The sequence below is a fragment of the Micropterus dolomieu genome, linkage group LG06, assembly GCF_021292245.1.
Source record: "Micropterus dolomieu isolate WLL.071019.BEF.003 ecotype Adirondacks linkage group LG06, ASM2129224v1, whole genome shotgun sequence".
Taxonomy (NCBI): domain Eukaryota; kingdom Metazoa; phylum Chordata; class Actinopteri; order Centrarchiformes; family Centrarchidae; genus Micropterus; species Micropterus dolomieu.
In genome coordinates, this window is record NC_060155.1 from 15,637,313 (window position 1) to 15,659,623 (window position 22,311).

At 38.8% G+C, this 22,311-nt stretch overlaps 1 protein-coding gene across 4 annotated transcripts in view; it reads right to left on the minus strand.

Moving 5' to 3' along the window:
* The window catches only part of tnn (tenascin N), a 56,397-nt gene that overhangs the window by 19,037 nt on the left and 15,049 nt on the right, over window positions 1-22,311 (minus strand). For 2 of the 4 annotated variants that reach the window (XM_046052115.1, XM_046052112.1), the window contains exons 2-8: window positions 12,096-12,290; window positions 11,663-11,863; window positions 11,001-11,375; window positions 5,014-5,147; window positions 4,795-4,924; window positions 2,931-3,113; window positions 2,005-2,094 (exon numbers count right to left, since the gene is read on the minus strand). In XM_046052115.1, the coding sequence (XP_045908071.1) occupies window positions 2,005-2,094; window positions 2,931-3,113; window positions 4,795-4,924; window positions 5,014-5,147; window positions 11,001-11,375; window positions 11,663-11,863; window positions 12,096-12,288 (1,306 nt within the window). In that variant the 5' untranslated portion in view covers window positions 12,289-12,290. Of the gene's footprint in view, window positions 1-2,004; window positions 2,095-2,930; window positions 3,114-4,794; window positions 4,925-5,013; window positions 5,148-11,000; window positions 11,376-11,662; window positions 11,864-12,095; window positions 12,291-20,447; window positions 20,536-22,311 lie in introns of all 4 variants that reach the window. The other 2 variants (XM_046052113.1, XM_046052114.1) reach the window with 2 other exon arrangements.

Sequence of the window (22,311 nt, forward strand, 5' to 3'; positions counted from 1 at the left end):
ACATTTAACAAGTTACAAGGCCATAATGAATACTAACACCATGTTCCACCACCATTCAAAGTGTTGCTATCAATAAAAACAAATCAAAATCAAATTCATCTTGAAGAAACAACATAAATAAATACCCACAATGGTTCATGGTTTCAATGGTTCATTTATTTATGTGTCTATTTAATTTATTTTATTTTATTGGTGGTCAGGAAAGTCAGGAAAAATAAATATGATACAAAACATACGAACGGTGAACTTTGAAAGAATTTGAGAAAGAGAAACATGAGAACAAGTGGAAGACAGATGGTAAAAACGATTTGAAAATACAGAAATGTCTTTTTACAGTGGATCTTCTATAATGGAAGGAGTCAGCGATATCCTCTATGAAGTTTCATAACATGTCATCGAAATTGCCTCTTTGTGACTCATTTCTTTAATATCCTGCATTATTCTTTATCAAGATTTTCCTATAAATATTTTTATTTCTAATTCTTCCTTATTGTCCCTATGCTGTTATTTCCAGCTGTAATCATAGCACTTACTTTTCGTTATTGCTGTTGCTCTGTTTTTTGCGTGTTTCCTCCTTATGTTCCTTTTATCTCTCACTGTACATAACCATGCACCAATGCAAACAGCATGTTCTGTGAGATAATAGGTGAGTATGCTCTCTGTTTTGCCATGCCAGTCTTCATGAAACCAGCACATCCCTGCTGGCAAATAGAGCTGAAGACTATCCCCCTCAATCACCCCTAAGCCTTTTTCGTGAAACACCTGAAATGAAGGATTGTAGCTACTGGAGTAGAGACAAGCCACTGTCTGTCTGGTGTAGATTAGCACATTCACACCAACACCAACACACACACACACACACACACATAATTACTACACGAGTAGGTGGCACACACACACACAGAAAAAAAGATTAGCACTGACAGGGGCCCTTGAGTACCTGACTGGCTGCAACAGAAGAGAGTTGAGGTCTTGAAAGTACCTAGCTAACTGATGACTAAAAACTATTAAATTGGCTGCCTCGGGGTCTAAAAAACGAAGAGCCATCAACCTGGAGACTGCTTTTGAACTGAGCTCTTAGGGTGGATGAAAGTGAAGGTAAAGGAGGAAAGAAAGGAAGGGAAATGAGAGACAGAAAAGTAGAAAATAACAAAGCACAAATGAGCAGAGTAATGAGAGTAACTGGAGACCATGGCACGCATCATGGATCATTTGTCAGTCACTTAAATAACAACTTTAAAGCAACCGCATGTAGTGACCAGCTGTTAAAGTGAAACTATAAAATGAATTCCTCCTCACGTCCTAAAACTAGTCCAAAACGTGGTTAGACCAAATGCGTCCAGCTCAATGCCACACTGCTAAAATCCAACATTACCAGATGGACTCTGTAAATCATGGACCTTCTCACCTCAACCATCAGGGAGCATCTTATAGTTGTTACACCGTTCGCATCATGTTACCCTTGGTGACCATGTTCACCATAGTCATTTGGACCTATCCAGATTATTAGGCTGTAAATTCCAGCCCTCCATCATTGACCCAAATCGTGCTCCTTGCTGGTTGTATGCATTACGGTATTATAATTGGCTTTGTGTGGAAGGTAATACCAGGTTGTATCATACAGTCAGTATTGTGTGTGACAGATTATGTGTTTTCCCTATTAAGTTCTGACCACGGGTGAATTATAGGTGGATTGACAAGAGCTAAGAGCTGTCTTTGATGCTTCACCCAATTCAAAACTAAATGGAATATGGAAATCCTCACTGTTTCTTTCACTGTGTTTCCTTCCACATGTCGCTGATCTATCATTAAGTAAGTGTCATCCCATTCAGACACAGTCAGTGGTAGGACAAGCGCAAGTCTCTGCAATTTCCGTCCAGCGGTAGTCCATCTGGGAAAAATTAAGCCCATTTTGTGCTAACTGATAATATACAGAATTTGCTCAGGCGCTGGTCATTGAGTAACACATTAGGTTAAATGGATCGCTGATGTATTGACACTAACCTGTGGCACCAGTAACCGAGGAAGATTTTCCCTCAGTAGTTCCTTTGATGGCCTGCACTGAGATCTGGTACTCTGTTCCTGGAAAAAGGCCTGCAGAATGACACATTTTTTTCATTTTAAAAACTCGAAGATGCAATGAACTGTGGTCAATATAATATTCAATACCAGTAGTTCCCTACTTGGGGGTCGGGAGCCGCTGAGAGGTCTATAGTGGAAATATTTCTATTACACCATTATGCCACATGTTTACTTTATCTGACTTTTTTTTCTTGCGAGATACTTGATACTTTCCTCTTGTCAGACATTTTGGTTACTCTGATCATAACCAAAACCTATGATGAAGTTTCTCAAGTAGACATTGCTTCATTTTAAGGGCTCTATGGGTGGGTGAGGAACCTCTGCTCTATACTATTACATGAATGTAATCTTAATCTACTTAATATTTTAATGTATGTAACTGATAATAACATATGTGACATAACTATACAAGATTTTCACATTTTTTATTATGAGTTACATTTCATACAATTCTGCATTATATAATATATTGATCATTTGATACAATTCAGAAATGTATTTACAAATATACACTGTATGTGTGCATGAGTGTGGATATTCACTGTATGTATGTAAAGCATCAAAGAGGCATGAAAGCAACAAAAAAACAAAACAGAAATAACATCAACAAAAGAACAAAACATCAGTAAAGAAAAGTATATGTGAGACTTGTCTCATATGAGAAATGTCAATTGAATCTGATGATCTAGACAGAGAGGTAAATTATTACAGAATTTAGGGGCAAAGACAGCAGATGCTCTTCATTTTAAGCCGAGCTCAAGTTACATCCATTACTGGACCCTGGTTAGCCAACCGGAGAGACTTTAAGACAAGAGCATAACAAAACTTGCGTTCTGTCTGTTACTTACCCACAATAGTGTGTTTGGTGCGCGCCTCTTGGCTCATCTGTACGTTCAGCTCCTCCTCCTGTCCTGCCGGGTCAGTGTGTGTGAGCCTGAAGTGGTCCACCTTAGCTGGTGGGTTCTTCCAATCCACCTGGATAGAGACTTCTGTCTGGCCAAGAACTCGGATGTCATCAATAGCTGAGACATCTGGGAAGGATACAAGTGTTGCACAACAAGGTGGAACTGGGAGTACAGACATGACCCTTAAACCGGAAACCCTGCATTAAAGCCCCTGTAAATACAAGCATCTGCACTTCTCTGCTCCCATGTCCTTGAGCCAGAAGATGAATCAATTGCACCATGGCATGTTACCTTCCTGGGGAGAGGCCCAAGCAGGAATTTCACTTTTGGGCATCAAGAAAATATCATAACCAAACATGATATTAGAACATTTGTATTTTGGCCTATAAATAACAAGCTATTCCCTGTCCTACAATATGCTGTGAAAACCATACCTACCTGCACAGTCTTACACAACAGTGTAAACAATGCATTTATATTATTGTGCTTCTGTCAAGTTTTGGCCCATGGCACTAAAGTCAAAGAAGTAAAAAATATCAGTATGTTAACAATAATCACTGGCTTAACCTATGCTATGATACTGTGATACACTATACAGCCAGACAGTGGTATAGATTAGAAGCACTAAAGCACTTTTCAACACATATGTCATTTCATAAATATGTGAAACAATATGTACAGAGAGGTACCATTTTGAATATTAGCATAGCGGGAGGGAGGAATGTCAGGATTTGCAGCATATGGTGAAAAAAAGACATAACTATCAAAACAAAACAAATGGTACCAAATGGAAAGGGTTAGCATTTTTTATGCAAGCCCTTGTGTTGTTCTAAGGGGAAAAGAAAAACATTCACTTAAACCCTCCTTTGAAGTAGATCATCGTTTGAAGTTGAGAACTATGTAACCAGTGAATGTCTGCCTCATGCTGTATACTCCTCAGACAACCATAAGCCAGATGATGGAGTGTTTTCTCATGGCCATATGGGAATGCCGTGCTATGTGAGGTTTTCCATGGCTAACCAGGCTAACCACGCGTTACAATCAAACTCAGTCTGTCCCTCTGTCTGTCTGTCTGTCTCACTCACACCCACCAATCCTGTCTAGTAATCTCTTTCTCTTTACATCTGTCTCTACCACATCTATGAGCAAGTCCGATTTCCACTAAACACATCCGTGGAGCTATTTCCTTTAAATTAAATGGTTAACAAACCAGCGCTTAATGAAACGCTAAGTAATGACAGACTTCAGCGTGTTCACTGCTTTTTAGCGTAGCATCTGCGTAAAAGACATACACGGTCGATTTAAATACAGGAGAAAAACTCTCATTATTCAACACGAGTGGAACAGACTGTTCATTCATGAATAAACAGGTGACCGCCCATATCAAGAAGGAACATCAAAAGGTTTTATTGTTCAAATGTGCAAAGTCAGTTTCTTGCCATTTCCTTGTCTCTTGCCTGAAATCTAGATTCTTAATCTGCGACACCTCTGTCTTCTAAACATTTAAGAGCTTGACATATTAGTGTTTTCATGCCTCCTCACACATGTACTTTCTTGTGACCTCAAATTTGACCATTTAATCCACAGAAAATCAACCTAAATCATTCAGACCTGCAGGCCATACCTCCCTGCCACATGAGTCTTTAATAGGTCACATCTGCCTTCGCCCTAAACCACGTACACTGTTAAAGGCAACATGCTGCACCCAGCCCTATTCCACCAGTAATGGATCTAATTCTGCATTACTCTCATTTAAAGAAGAAGCTGGCTGTTACTTTTAGTGCTGATCACAGCAGCCCCTGCTCACCTGTGGTAGCTTCAATCTTGTCTGCTTCACTTTGGATTTCTTTGATGACGGCATACACCTGGACAATGTAGGTGACCCCAGGAGACAGTCCTGTGATGAGGTAGGAGTTCTCTGTGTTGGGAACCTGAACCTAGGATACAGTGGGTTGAAAATAATGTGTTTTTAAAACACCTTATGTAACCTTTATTTGACACACCTACTGATATGACAAAATCCTACTTGCTCTAGGGCACTCTCATCGTCTTTGGGATGATATGTCAAAATGTAATACTCTGCCCCACGAACTGACTCCCACTCAACCTGGAGAGAGACGTCGGTCATCCGGACCAACCGCAGATCCTGAGGGCCGAGGACTGAGAGACAGACAAAGACAAAGTTTAATAGAGGTTATAGCACATTTTAATACAATGTACTATTATTTTTACTGCTTCCTTGACCGTTTCCCTCCGTCATTTTCTGTCTTTATGTCTTTCACCCTCACATTTATGTAAAGGCCCCGAAAACCTACTTTCTCAGTACCCCTCTACATTAAGTTCCCCTATTTATCATGTATAATCAGTATATAAACATGAATTAAATAGTTTATAGCAAACAATAATTCAGTTGTAGGCAGATATCCGGACATTTTAAGTGTTTATTTATGGGCAGTATTTGTCAACAATTCCAATTTCTTCTATGAAGACATTTTATATTATAAAACTGTGTTTTACTATTTGTCATTCAGTATAGTTGTTAACAAATGAATAAACACATTAGATCTTGAAATGACATTAAAGTCTCTTATAAACCATTTATTACATCTTTATACTCCAATCACACATGATGTATAGGTGGACTTAAATTAAAGTGTTTTAAACCCAACCAAAAAAATCCAACCCCCTCCATTTAGGCCTCCCTCCAAAGCCACTCAATCTATGCTAACACCTAAATAACCACAAAATGAGAATTAAATTAACGCAGTAAAAGTTGTGCTAATCTATTGAAATCACATAAGTGACAATCAGGTTGAAAAACTTCTTCTTCTCCTTTTTGTTCTTTGCTACAACTCATTTATAGTGTACCAAATTAACCAATGACAAAAAAAACAATGGCTGCCTGGAAGGTGAGAAAAACATATAACACTGATGTGTTGTAGTTTTATCATTTAATAATTTTTTCTCACTTTTATTGCCCTTTCTTCTCTCTTACCTGTCTGTCCCTCTTTCACAGCGTGAGAGGATCGTGAAACAGGCAAAAGCAATGCATTATTTTTAACACTGAGGTTTCTTCCCATGCATGAGATGGAAAAAATATTGCTTTTCAGTGGTAATACAAGGCCAAAGGGCTTCAATGGAAGTGGTGGAAAAAATATGGCAGGGGGCAAATAAGAAGGTACATAACTATGGGGGAGTACAATAACAAAACTGTAGCCAAAAGGACAGAAGACAGCAAGTCAGCAGGGTTGGGGAGTGAGGCTTTCCACAAACAGTCTGTGGGTAGATAGAGGGAAATAAATGGTAGATGGTGGTACATTTAGAGAAGTACAGCACAGTACACACAAACGTAAGCATATTTTAAGGGGAAAAAGTGAAACGGGTGCTGAAAGAGTCCGCCATTACTTTGGCAGGGAAGGAATTCACATCAGGTTCAGATGCTGTTCCACAAGCCAAAGTCAGGAAGCTTAATGTTTTTTTCTTAAATGTAGCAATCCTTTTCCATCCAAAAGCAGTTAATATCCCCCTGTTGATACTCTAGGCACGACTATCAACAATCTTTACTCTCAAATAATATTTCAGAACAGCTTGGCTGAATAAATTAACATATTAAGATTGGAAACAGTGAAACAGACTAATAGTGATTTGTGTCTTCTTTGATTAGACATGAGTGAAATACAAATTGAAGAAGGAAAATATGACTGAAACTACATGTTAGAATTTCTTAAAAAAAGATCTATCTGCATCGAGTAAGCGCTAAGGAAACATCAGTGTTAATTTTGTTCAGGACAAATGAAATGGGAATTCAATCAACTTCTTTATCAGTGTTTGTCTGTGTCCTATGTTTCACAACTTTCCCATCCATCATAAATATTTTAAAATTAGACACGTGAATCAAGTCTCTGGGTCAATTCATTTACACACAGAACTTGAAAAAGAGGCCAATTATGGTTTTGAGTTGAATAAAAAGAATTCAAATGATACATGATGTTGAACGTAATCTCAAAAAGGAAAACATTTGTAAGACATTCACAGAAGCCAAGATGGGTGGTGATGGTGCAATGGATAAGACACATGCCTTTCGTGTGAGAGACTGTAACCCACTGTAACCCATCCACCATTGTGTCCCTGAGCAACACACTTAACCCCTAGTTGCTCCAGAGGCGTGCAACCTCTGACAAGTATAGCAATTGTAAGTTGCTTTGGATAAAAACATCAGCTAAATGAATAAATATAATGTAAGATAAGAACGATAATTCCAAAGCATCTGCATCGTGTTGATATGGCTCTAAAGAATTTCTTTGTTCACTTTTAATAATCTCACCCGCAGTAACTTCTTACATGCGACAGCTAAACTTTACTGGTTTTTTTCTACTATAATCTGATGGATAGACAAGAGTTCAGGCAACAGAAATATTTACATTGTTAAAGCACCACTGATTGTCTAAACCACAAGGCATCTGCCCTTGATAGTGGAGATAAAAAATAATAACATTGAACCTATATCAATGGCAAGGAAACTGCACCATTGTACAGTATATCTAAAGCCAAAGTGTCATGTTGCCGTCATCACTCAGGGAACAGATTGACATCCCTCTTCCAGGTACTGAAATGGCCAGTAGCCACATAAAACAAAACATGTCTTGACTGTTTAGCTTTTGTACTCTTCTTTCCGAGGTGTTTATTACCACTATTATTACTAACACCTAAAATCAACACAATGTATTTTATTCCCTTACCTCCCACCTTCCATTCCTTCCTGACTTTTCCTCTAACACAGTGCCCCTGTTGATGTTGGACTCCATTCAACAGTACCTACACACAAAGCTGCAGAGCTGTCTCTAGCTATTCTCTGCCTCTGCAGTGCAAAACACAGCTTGAAGAAACTAAATCGCCATCAAGGGGTTTGACATAGCTGACCTGCTACTGTGAAGGCTGAACCATTTATACTGTTATTCTAGTTTCTAAAACTGTAGTTCATGACTTGAAATTTAATGTGGATCTGCTTTTTGTGGATCCACCCGTAGCAAGTGGCTGTACTTTGGGTTAAATGTCGGGGAAGATATGCTGTAGACAAAGACCAGACAGATACTGTTTACATAATTATTTTAAAGCTTGACTGTAGTCCAAGAGACAAGCCATTTGACAAAGCAACATTTTGTGCCTTTCATCTGCAGCCGACTCTTCAAGACCTCCTTAGAAATGACTGTCACAGTCTGCAGTGTGAACTCAGTGAATTAAACTGTCCATGCCTGGCTGCTGCTTCTCACCCTTCTGCTTGCCTGGCCTTAAATTGCCATAAAATGCAATTTTGTACTCTGCTCCTGAGGCAGCACAGTAATACTGGTTTGGTGTGCAGTGCATTTAGCAGGAAAGGTGATGATTCTTCTAGGGGGTCAAAGCTAGATGGAGCCCAAAAAGACTGATGGGCGTTCTTAATATTCCTGTCGTATTACAGCATGTGACCTGCTGTCAAAAGTTATCCAGAGGCCATTGCCATCAGCGGTCATGGGTCAGCTGCTATTTCTGAAATAACTGTAGGAGAGATGCTTTGAATGCCACAGAAGTCACTATGATCATCTTGATAACTTTAGGCTCAGTTAGCAAGGAGTTTGGTAAAAAAAAAAAAAAAAGAGGGAGCTCTGAGTCTGCTTGTCCTAATCATTATATCTTAGAAAAGTCAACAGTATCAAAAGCCTCAAAACGTAAGAAAGAGTACTTTGAGGTGGTTTGAGATAGCAGCAGCAGCAAGTGTTCAGTATGGTTCCGGTTTTATTCTGGAATCGCTTTCCACTTAGCAAAATACATGCAAAGTGCCGATGCTAACAAACATTTTATTGGACCTTTTGTCTCTCCTTGTTCTTTTTTGTTTGCATAAGAGTAATTTAGGCTAGATAGTGTAGCAGACCTTATTTTTGCCAGCGCTTACTGTAACTTTCACACTTTAATCTGTTAATTCCTAATGGCTAGCTTTTCACTGTTGATGATAGTGCCCTACAAACCAGTGTCTGCGCTCAACTAAAGGTTGTTTATGAGCGAAAAAACCCCCCCACCATTCTGTAACATTAATGTAACGTTTTTTTTAGTCCATCAACACAACATAAGTGGCGACTATTAACTAGAGAAATTATCTCTCAGACTGTATCATATCAACATTTTAAACTTATCATCTTGATTTTTTTTTTATTATTCTGCACTTTCAGTAGCAATAAAAAATAGGCTACAGCTGTATTTAATTTCAATATGTCAGAAATATTTAATCAACATTTCATATCTTATGCTGTTCATCTCCTTTAAGGGTTGCTTGTACAGGTTGCCGAGATTAATTGGACTAATACTCAAAACTGTAGTGTTTGAGTTGTAGTTATTCAAAACTTTAGTTACTTGCAAATGTTAAAAGAACAGCCTAATTGGATTTAATAAGGGATTTGAAAAGATTAAAATTTCATACAGGATTTGATCCTGTTGAATCCAAATTTACTTGTTGGCATGAGGGTAGCAGCAAAGTCAGAGGGACAACTGTCAGGTTACAAAGCCAACACGGTACACCTGTATGAATATACTGAGTGTTATTATCCAGTTGATGAAATTTTGACATGCCACAATCGAAAAAGCACAGGTGTAAATAATGAAATGAAATGGTTTCAGGGTCCTGGTACTGGGACATTTGAATTGAGTCATTTTTAATGTTATTAGCAACACTTGTGCTTTTCCTACTATAAATTGCTGAAAGGTCTGCTTTAAAAAAAGCCTAGAGTCGATCAGTTGATGAGCCAAGGATTCATTCAGCTAGATCCTAAAAGTTTTTACTAAATGATATGAGAAGGAAATTTATATGAAGGTGAACTGGTCTTTAGGGGCAAGTGTTATATTTTAATGGTTCCAGAGCTCGTTGTAGCATCTGTGTTTTCCACAGACCGCAGTTAATATTCACAACTTAATGTCAGCAGAGCCATAGAGGTGATGAAGTAAAAAGGTGAAATGTGAAAGTAAATTCTCATGAGAAACACATATCAAGTTAAATACATGCCCAGGTCATAAAAAGTTGTTTTGCTGCACCTCAGATACATAATTTACCCATAAAACGATCATGGTGGAATATGCTCACTCAGACACCATTCATCTCTACACGAGGACACATTGAAAATGTTGCTGGTAGCTACGATATGAACTGCCCATGGGAAGAAAACCTGTATGAATTATCTATGTCTGCAGAGGTCAAAAAGACTTGAAAATATGCCGGTGAAAATTGTTCTTTATGAATTTCTAACCTAAATTGTCAGACTGTCTGACCACTGACGCCAACAACAATGCAGACTTAGCATTAGTTTACTTTAAAGCCTGATTATGTCAACATATAAAACAGCAAAATTTCATGGTGAAATTAATTTATTTCAATATGTGGATTCACACGCAGGGGCAAAGTGAATCTGCATGAATATTTCATGTTAAACTTTGGTGAACTTTGACAGTAAATTTGCGCCAATAGCACGCACAGCAAGCAATCATTTGCCCTTTGAACCAAAGGAGAGCCCCAAATAGAAGAAGCTAGCTTATTAGCGTTATTGCACCATTCACTTATATTTAACTATTCTTTGTCAGAGTCCAAACATTTCCACTAAAAAGATTTGCTGACAACTGTTTTCCATAAATGGTGTGAACTTGAATGTCCTGTTACTTGACTGAGCTAATGAGCTTGCTAATCTCAGTTACCTAACGTTAACCCTTGTGCACCTTTTTTTCTTTTTTTATATGCTTACTTTCCCCCTTTAAGAACTCTTAATTGACTGAAATGATGTACAATCATGATAACAAATGCCTGGGGGAGTAAATGGCACAGTGCAGACAAAATATAAGATAACAACAACGTAAGTGTTAACATTAACTGTAAGTTATCCATTAACGTTAGCTTGTCAGTTAGTACTGTAAACATAGTTAACCGAGTTGATTATTATGCATACATTAAAGAGAAAAAACAAAGAGTTGGTGTTGTTAAGCATTTGAATAGCTTACCTAATGAGCAGTCTTCCCCATAAAAGCCTTCCTCACAGACGCACTGGCCATCCACACACTGGCCGTTCCCGATGCAGTCGTCAGGACACTTCTGGACGCTGCAGTCCTCACCGGTGAAGTGTGGGAAACACACGCATTTTCCATCAACACAGTGTCCCTTGTCGTTGCAGTTGTCTGGACACATCAGCTGGCTGCAGTCTTCTCCTGTGAAACCCTGGTGGCACACACACTTGCCATCCACACATCGGCCGTTGTCATTGCACTCGTCAGGGCAGGAGGACACTGAGCAACCTGGTCCTTCCCATCCCGGGTTACAGAGGCAGCTGCAAGTGTCATGTTGGTAGGTACCATGGCCACTACAGCTTGTGTCCACTCCTTGAGAAAAGTTGGAAATATGTTATTGTGGTTGGTAGGTAAATTATTCAAATTCATAAGTATAGGATAGAACTGTAGTACTCTTCACTTACTCTGAATTGATTATATTCCTTCTACACATGCAAAGCATAATAAAATACTCATAAAAACATACAGTTTTCAGGAGGTAAGGTAAGATTGTTTGCTGCTTTCGCCCCAACCACCTCTTTCCACTAGTTTACCCGATCAATTGTGGGTCAAGAGTTCACTTCCCAGCTCAGCCTCACAACTATAGCGGCACAGCATACCTGCAGCACCATCTTTTCCACAACATCCCTGAGTACACTGGGTCTTTAGGTAGTTGACTTCTTCCTCCAGCCCGTTGACTCTGTACAAGAGTGACTTGAAGCTTTCCGACTCCTCACAGTCACACTTTGGTGTTTGCAGCCTGATGTTGTGTCTGAAGATGATGTCATTCTTTCCATTTGTTGTGGTCTCCTTCTGCAGGCCTACACAATATGACAAAAATTCAGCCTTTTCATTTCGACATGTACTATACCTACATTTGTAGTTTAAAAATACAGTACAGCCATACAGTAATCCAGCATCCAGTATGTGAGGTATTTACATATTTCCATCCATCTTTCGGCATACAAATACTCAAACTCCGCTCATATCCCTTCTTTTGCCTGTAATTATTCTCACTTGTGTTCTCTCTTGCTCTAGTTTTTTGAGAATGACCTGTTTCGTCCTGTGTTGGCTGGTGCTCAAGTTTACAACTGGAGCTCCCTGGGATGTCGATTTTATAGACATGGCTGAAGGTGACTCCCTGCTCTGGGGCTGAGGGGTCTGGGTTGTCGGCAGAGCTGAAGGGTGACATGGTACAGAGTGGGGCAAGCAGGCACAGGGCCCTCCACAGGAGTCTGGTGGTCATGGCTAGAGGACAAGATAAGAGCAGATAATTGTTAATTTTTCGGAACCTTAACACAATTATTTTTCTGAAACAAGACCGACATCAAGTTCACACAGGACACACACAATGTTGACGGTTGATTTTAAGATGATTTGTGTAGCTATTGGAAAGCTAAAGGCTAGTTTAAAGGGTAACTAGAATGCAATAAATGATATAATAATATATTAATAATAATCTTTATTTGTAGAGCAAAAACAAGTTACAAAGTGCTTTAACAAGTGTAAAGACAATAGTACCCAAAAGACAATAATACAAAAACAATACCCAAGGTACGTGCTGGTGTATATGAGCATTCCAGGGTCTGTGGATCTGATGGGCAAGTATATTTGTGTGTCATCAGCATAAATATGAAAAGAAATGCCATGTTTATGGATAATATGTCCAAGGGGAAGCAGATACAAGGAAAACAAAATGGGTCCTAAGAACGACCCCTGAGGCACACCATATTTAATTAGACAGAACTAGGAGACATAGTTGTTTACTGACACGCAAAACTTCCTATTTGACAGGTAGGATGAAAACCATAGGGCAGTACCAGAGATCCCCACCCAGTCTGTCTAACATGATGTTGTGATCCAAGGTCCAGGAGTACCAGGACTGAGCACATGCCTTCATCAGCAGACATTAAAAGGTCATTGGTGACTTTAAGCAGGGCAGTCTCAGTGCTGTGGTACTTCCTGAAACCAGATTGAAACTTTTCAAATATTTTGTTATTTTCCAGTACAGTGAGCAGCTGTTTGGACGCAATTCTTTCTAGAATCTTTGCAATAAAAGGCAGTTTTGAAATTGGTCTAAAATTATGTGGGAGGGAGGGATCTAAACCAAGTTTCACGCAAGCCGTTTTAAAATAATCAGGGACACAACCAGTAGATAGGGAGCTGTTGAAAACAGAGATCAAATGGGGCCCAACAGAATCTATTACTTTCAGTAAAAACTTTTTAGTATTACATCAAGTGGGCTGGAGGACACTCTTATTTGTGATACTGTTTTTAAAAGCTCAGACAAGTCGATGGGATAAAACTGGTTAAAACTCTCTTGTTGCTGGTGAGGAAACTCTGAGTAAGAGGCCGCGGGGTTAATAGAGGCTCTGATTGACACCACCTTATTGGTAAAATAAGATAAAAACAATTCGCAGTCATCATTACTTCCAGCTGAGGCACAAAGAGGGGTTGGGTTTACCAGCTGATCCACAGTCTTAAACAGAAACCTGTGATTGTGTTTATGTGTAGAAAAATAGTGTGATATATGTCTAAAAAAAACACCATTTAGGGAACCTCTTTGTATTATCTTTTTTAATTTGTGAGCATTCAGAGCACTGACTGGAAAGAACTCCTTTTAAAACTGTGATAACTCAAAGAAAGTAGGTAAGTTTTAGTAGTAACTAAAAACCATGTATACATGCATACATGTACTGTTTCCATGAAACAGTAAAAACGAAAGAAGGGTAGTTTGTGGTTTGAACAGAAGTTATTTTTCCAGGATAGAAAACAAAAACCCAAAAGTAGTAACTTTTATTATACCCACTGCAGTGCCAGCATGCTATGGTATATCATTAAAGGAATATTAAACATTTTAAGAAATACATTTATTCTCAAGCTCTCCCAGAATTAACAAAACAAACTGCTCACCTCATAAGCATGCTTTTTCAAAGGTACTCTAAGAATATTAGTTTAAATATTTTCACCTCACACTATAGAAACATCAATAAGAACAAAACTAAAATCCTCTGCTGACTACTGAGCACATCAAATTCTCTTCCAAGATTCTCACACAGTGGCAAGAGACAGTGCTTCATATGGAGATTAAATATATATATTCCATCTGTTTTTTTAGTGCGAGTTTATACATTTTATAGCGATTGTATCTTTGGCATGAAAAGTCTGTAACAGACTACCGAAACTGTAGATGTTTGTCATCACGGCTGAGTGGACTTCAGCCTCTGGGTTAAAAGAGGGTCACATATGCGATTTCCAGTCAGTGTTTTATAGAGAATTGATGGCAGAAACACTATCTGGACAATGCATAAATTACGTTACATTCAGTGGGGTACGCTGCTGTATATTTAATCTAAGGAAACCTGAACCGTTATGTCACTGTAGTGTGTGTGTGTTTGTGTGTGTGTGTGTGTGTGTGTAAGGCTCTCATTCCACAGTATGGCAGCAGAAAGAGAGCAGTCATCACTTTGCCAAAGATCCTTTTGCTCTAAACCATAAATTGTGCTCAGTCAGGCGTTTCCGAGCTTCAGAAAGGGCAGAAATTTGTCTTCAGTGAAGGTGATGTCATTGTGTCTAATGACAGTGATGTCATGTGAACTTAAAACCTTGCAGCGTCTTTCCCAGCAAGCCAAATTACATGCTTTCAAAACTGTGGGCCCATTTTAACCTTCAGTAGGTCTTTTTTTTGGATGTTGGTCTGAATTTAACATTCTGGTGTAAAAGTTTGAATTGCGGCAGAAGGAACTTCTGATCTAACTGGGCTTAGCTTGTGTGGTCTATGGAAACACAAAACCTCTAATAGAGTGACTTAAAGCTCATGTGTTGGGGGCCCTGCTGAGATGTTTGACAAAACTGCATAGCAATATATACAGTAGCATACATTCTTAAATAAATATGTTGGGAAACTCATAATTGTGACTGCACATACTGTAAGTAACCATAGAAGACAGAAACTGGGAAGAGATACAGGAAAGTGTTTTTAGTATGACTTCATGATGAAAGAAAAAATCCTTTCCTCATTTCTTATTTTGTCAAAAGAATATTTCAGTGGAAGCTATATAAGTTGAATAAAATATTTGTATTTTTGTAATTTGGTGAATGTATTCTGACGTGTGCTAACTGGGTGCAACTTTGAAAAGGAGAAACTGACCAATTGCAAAACATTTGCTTGTTGAGCATCAAAGACAAAAACAGATGGAAAAGTAGAAAATGTCCAGAGAGAGAAACAGATCCTAAAAACCCCACTGGACACTGTGTGAGCATTGGCAAGAACATTCACATTTCAACAAGTGGACCTAAAATCTAACAATCCCCCAGCCACCATAATGATACTATTATCAGATTAACAGATATTCTGAGCAGGGATAAGTGAAGAATACCTGCCTTTTTGAGTGGTATGAAAGGTTTTAAATTTTTTCAAGGTTGAAAGCTACTACTAGTGGACATTGATTTTCTGTAAAATAAACTTTGGCTCATGAATCACTCACTCTGATGATTTACACATGATGTAACTAAAGTAGCTCTGTGATTTAAAATTCTCCGGTCTCTTTTTAGGGAGACAAATAAGACGTGTAATTACACCAACCTGTTTGTAACTAGTCCAAAGTCAATATGGCTGACCTTGTTTGGTTATTTTAGCTGTGTGTTTGATTGCTGCTGGTCAAAAGCTTGAGGTCGGAGACTGGTGCCTGGGTAAGAAATCCAAGCTATGACATCACTGGGAAATTGCTTTTTTGACCCCATGTGGTGGCCAAAACCTTACTGGGTGTTTTTATCAGTGGCCAAGATTTTGGTGGTAGAGCAGAGATGAGGTTGAAGAGCCATTACAGTAAGAGAAGGAGATGGAGAAAGACAAGTGGAAAGTAAGGGGAAAAGAGATTTAAAAAAACTGAACATTGAGTGAGATTAAGTGAGTGAGAGAGAGTGAATAGGTGATAGAAGGAATGATGGAGAGAGTGTGTTTGAATCAGTGACAGTCTAGCAGTTAGCCACATTATACACAGTATACTATAGCCATGTGGAATGGTACTGGCGCGCAGAGATGCTTAACAAGCATGTTTATAGCTCTCTGTCAGGGTTTTATTTGATGCTCGCCATTTTCAGGCCCTTTTCTTATTTCTCTTGGAGGAGATAGCACTGTGACCTTCCAAGCATAGCAGAGGGCCGCTACCAACTGCTGTGGAGAAGAGAGACAGATGGGGGGATTAATCGAGAAAGGAAATGGGGAATAGAGAGAGAAGTGGGGCAGTCAAATTTGAGAATGCCGGAGAGATGGATGGATGGATGCATTAATGGACAGATGGATGGTTGGGTGGATGGATGGATGAATGATGGACAATATATGGATGGACGGATAGATAGATAGATAGACTATTTAGAAATGTATATTAAAGTAGTTAAAAGATGAATGGAGCAGAGGGTGGTTGGACCGTAAAATGGCAGGTAAGATTAGGTACCACTGAATGAAATACTGGCTGTATACAGCATTAAGTGGTTGTCATGACACAAAACAGATATGGATATTCTCCAATGGAACAGTAACATAAATATGTCGAACTCTGGTTTGGCATCAGTATCTAGCACGTTCATAGTCTAAAGGCAGTTAACTGTCACTCCACGTCAGAAAAGACTGCAGGATAGAGAAGTAAAACAGAATGGCTCCAGTCCAGCAGATGCTCTCACTCAGCACATGGCCCATCCATCCAGATAGCATTTCAATCTGGCTTTCAAACCCTCTCAAGTAAAATTCAACATGTCCATAAACACAGTTAAAAATTCCTTCCTGACAATAACTTCTCCTTGTCAAAGCAGAGCTATGTCAATGGGCCTGTAAAAAGTTTGTTGACTACCTGTGATGTGTGTTCACTCTTTTATATAGTAGAAAGACGTGCATACAGGACTCGGCCCACGTGTGTACAGTATGTGTGTGTAACTTGTAATTTATAGCTGACAGAATTAGCTGAATTCTCCAAACATCCTGTTTTCAGGTCAAAATGAAGCTGTCCACTCAAAACCGTTCGATCTTGCTGAAAAACAAAACTTTGCCCTGAGACATAACACACAAGCCCTCAAAAACGCACACACTACCACACAGTCTTACACACTGGTGAGATAAATTCAAAACAATACTACAAAAACTGGTTATAAGTAATGATGCTTGTGATTCTCCCCCTCAAAAACCTTTTCACATGATGAATGCAACAAAAGAAAGAACAAAAACATTTGAACATTTTATATTCCTTAGCGTACTATACAGTACAATACACCAAACAACTAATTATTCTGCTCCAGCATCCTGTCTTTGGTCTGGGACAGGCCAGAGATTCTCGTCCTCCACCTCCACCTCCTCCTCCTCCTCCTCCCTCGTCCTCCCTCGTTCTCTACCCTGCTCCTGCTCAGCCCTCCTCCTCCACCTCCTCATCTTCCTCCTATCGCATCTCCTCCTCCAACTCCTACTGTTCCTATTCCTTCACCTCTTACTCCTCTCCATACTACTCTTCCTCCTTCTCCTCCTCCTCTTCCTCCTCTCTGGTGTCCTCTCTGGATCCATTGTTCTAAAACTGAATTAACTCTGGTCCTTTTATCTATCCATTGAAGATTGAAAACTACCCACCTGGGTAGTTGTGTGCTAATTGAGCTCAATCAGCACACTTCAAGCTGTGCTGATTAAGCATACAATATTGAATGTTAGCGCTTTCTAAATGACCACATGATGTATGCAATGAGAAATTAAGGGATTTGTTTGTAGAGTTTAGGGAAATGGGTGCGCTTTTTGAAAAATGGAATTATGGTTTTGAAATTTTAGTTCAAAAGTCTGATTATAGTGTTTAAGCAATTGAGAAAAACTGCAATACTGTATGGACACCTTTCACTCAAGGTCCTTGACAAGCGGCGAGGATGCTTGTGTGTGTTTCTAAAAATCTCTGCATGCTCTCAGAGATGTGGAAACAGTGAATACTCTAAACCAGTGGTTCTTAACCAGGGGGTCACGAGAGGATATAGGGCAAATATGCACAGACGGACCAAGCCTCCTTCTTCTGCCTATATCTATGTCTGTACAATAGAATAGAAGTGTTTTCTACAGATGTTTATCTTGGTTTCACTCGTGGTCATCCCATGAGAGAGAGCCTGTATGAGAGCCTGTATGAGAGAGCCATTAAGCCTCAGACAAAAGGCAGACTGTTGTGCCAGTACAAATCTCATTGGACCAAACCTTCAAGCCTGAGGATGGGAAGAAGAGCGGGTTTAAAAAGAGGAGCCGCAAGGTTGTGCCTTTATGTCTGGCTGCAAACTTGTGGACGTTCCTTTCCCTTCCTCTTTTCCTTCCATCGCAGCAGCTTGCAGACAGAACAGGGAAAGTAAAATAAAGAAAACTAAGCTGAAAGCAATTATCGTCTGAGAGCAGAGCTCATATCTTCATGATTCTGTCTGCCTCCTGTTGCCATACAGACCACATGTAGACCTTGATAAGGACATCGCTTCATCAGAACCATAGAGGCTCCATTCCCCTTAGTGGGGCCGTCAGATGAAAACCTAACCAGCTGAGAAGAAAGGAAAATAACAAAACCCAAGCATTAATGAAACAGACTAAGCTCAAGACAGAGATAAGTTTTTGAAATAATAAAAACATGTTTTGAGTAGCTTTCATGTGCCCAGGGGTCATTTTCAATCAGTGAAAGTAAATGAAAAAACTGGAGTTGTGAGGTTTCCGTGAAAGCAGTCATGTTATGCAATCTGAACACTTTTTATAAGCCACCCACTCAGGGATGTGGGTCTCTTTCTTTCTTTCTTTCTTTCTCTCTCTCTCTCTCTCTCTATCATTTTGCATGGCTGAGGGCCCACATCTGTAGCTCATTTTGCGAGGGCTTCTGTGTATTCCCTGGGCCAGCACAGTAGCATTAAAGGTAAATCTACTGGATCGACAGCCTTGTGAGAATATCTATCACCCCAGCACATAGTTATTATAAATATTTATGTTGTTATCATAGAGGAAAATTAGTGCTGGCAGCTTTGTTGACAGACAACATAAGGTTATCTTCAATACAAAGTGAATATTAACTGAATATACAAATTGTAAATAATACCTCAAATACATATTTGCAAATTGAAATTAAAGGCTGTCACAGCGATCCAAAGGGAAAATAACTTTGTTGATTGATGTAATATTTCCGGAACATTTATAAATATTAATAACAGCTTTAAATTGATCCAAATTTAATAATAAATAATAAATTGTTTCATAATGCATGATGCATTCAACAACCACAAAAACAGTATTCTGTTAAAGTAAAAGCAGCAATACCGCAATGTAAATACTAAATTACAAGTAAAAGTTGTGTATTTGTGTTTTCATGTTACTGAAACCATTAATTAGAATGCAGAATGGCCGCATGTCAGTGGAATATTAAAATGATGATTTTTGATGCATTAATATGTAGTGGTGCTTTAATGCTGTAGTGGTAATTTGAGGTGGTATTTTAAACTGTTACATACTGTATGGTAGTTTCATGTATAACAATCATATAATCAACAATCATATATTATAAAACAGTTATATGTTTTGAATGTAAAATCTTAATCTGTAAAGTACCTAGTAACTATAACTTGCCTCTACTCAAGTAAATTTACTCAGTTAGTTTATACCACTAAACAATATAGCGCTCAGTGGTTTTTGGGAATGCTGAAAAACATGTCACATTTATCAATTATATGCCATATGCGCATCAGCACTTTATAACAATGCCCACATAACATCATTCAATGTGTCAAATCCCGTCACATGTCAATATTTCTCACTGACCAAGATTTCCGAAACTTTCTTACAGACTAAGTGCTGCCATGCAAACCCAAACTAACATAAGCATACCAACTTCAGTCCTGGAACACTTGATACATTCCAGGTGTTGAGTTAAACTAAGGGAGTTTAGATGTATGGAGAGAAAGACGAGCAGAGAAAGAGCTAAGAACCAGCTGAGATGGAATTTAGTGTGAAATTCAGTAGTGTGAAAAATATGGATTGAAATATAGAGAGAAAGAGTGGCTAAAAAGGCTTAATTGGTCCTCCTGGGATAATGTAAAACTAAACAAGAGTGTTCTCTGAGCACAACAGCATTAACAGCTTTGAATTAACAACAAGTTTTTTTTTCTCTGTTTATTTCATTAAAAGTGACTTCCATTTAGCCGACTACATATTTAGAAATGTCATAAAATGAATTAAAATCTTACAATGAACTGAACAAAACTTACCAAAATAACTTTGAAATTGAAATCTACAGCTTAATTGGACTAATAATGACCAGTAAACTAAATCCTTAAATAAAAAAGACACATTGAACACAGTGCACACAATGCTTTTCCATGTTTAAATCACTGAGAAAAATGACAAAAATTAGAATGTTGACTTACCCTTTCTTTAACTTTCTCCTCCTCTACTCTCTTTCCTTCTCTCGTTTGTCTAAAGGACTGAACGTCACCAAGCCTCTCCCTCTGCCACCTGTTGACAGGTCCGGGCCAATGATTGAAAGACCTCTTCACTGCCAGTGACTTTTGCTCCCCCCCTCCCTCTTCAATTGTCAAATTCTCTCCAAGTGCCTACAGGCCAATGGGCAGTTTGGGAGTGTCTCCTCCTCTGTCTAGAGATAATGAGCAACATTTTCTACTATTTTACTCTGAGGGAATCACTCTACCTAAGCATGCCTTGCTTCTTCATCATCTCAACACTTTCTTCATTTATTTAATAACAGTTTTTTTTCTCCCTGTATGTGTTTGGTTACAGTAGCAGAGGAGGTTGAAATTAATCTCTTTAGCAGAGGAAGTAGGGCCTTAAACACCACTGTAACTGGATAAAGGTTTGATTCAAGTGGGCGAGATCGAAGCCAAGGAAAACGTAGTCCGCTTAGTATAGAAGTAACCACCGGGGAGAGGTTGTATTTATCGAAAATACATTTTTTGAAGTAAAAAGTGTACACAAGAATCCACAAGACAACTCAAAAGAAAGAGGATATTTGGATATCATCAAATAACATGAATACAGCAGTGGCATACAGATCATGTTAAAGATGGAGACAATAAAGTAGCACATTGCTGGAATAAAATCCTCTGGGGGTATGGGTTCTTGAAAACGGTGATAATAATCACATGAGTCCTTTGGAACGTTTAAATGTTGGTCAAATGATTGGCAGTCAGACACCAAAAAATCTTGACTTGATTTCACAATTATGTATTATTTTCTGCTAAATGTTTCTCAGGTTATTTGTGTGAAAACAGGCCACCACAAAGCATGCTGTGAAGACACATAGCAGGCTAACTTCTTCAAGCTGACAGAAAAAACCACATGTGTCACAAAAACGTAACCCCCAAGAGCGCATTGACTACTTTAAAGCATGCAAAGAAAAATAAATTCTGTTTCAGTTTGGTTTCTGTTATGCATATACTGTATGTACAATGAAAATATGCAGACAACTAAGTGCATGCATGCAAACAGGGCCAGAACACACACATCAGCATCTACCCCCTTGAACATTACCAAAGACCCCAGCTGTCAAGGTTGGCAATACATTACGCTGACAGGGGCTGTTTGTCTCTAAATATATAAGTAAGGTTTCGAATTTCTGTAGGAACACAGAGGACGGTGGGATGTAGCTGGGGGGCAGGTGTGGTTGTTTGTACAGAACAAATGCTGCATGAACTTTTAATTGTACTCTTTGAAATGTTGGGCAGCTATAGGTTTTTAGTCCATCTGTCTTTTCGCACAATATTTGATAAGGCACCGTACCAGAGCACACTGGAAAGGAACCCGTCTATAGCAGCTGAAAGGCTAGATATAGTAAATCATCACAGATAATAAAGACAAACAATTTGAGTAAAATGGTAAAGGACAAGTTATAAAGACCATAATTGAATTAATACAAAATGATTTACTTAAAGGGACATCTGGACATTTTGAAAAAGGTCGAAAGATTGATCTTTTCTAATACCAGTCCACAGTCAAAGCTATTTAACCCAGACTGCTAAATTCTTTGGCCACTTGGGGACAGGGCAACAAGCTGTAATCACAATATTGACATATTTGCACCTTATAAAGTTGGTACTTGTTAGCAAACTGTTGTTAATTTAACCTTGGGGAAACACATTATCACTAAGTGTTTCTGTCTGTCTGGTGAATTTAAAGGTGTGTTCAGACCAAACACAAAGCAAATTTATTGCAATTATATACAAAGCCAACAGTGAGGGCTTAGGGAAAAGTGAGCAAAATCATAACACTACAAAA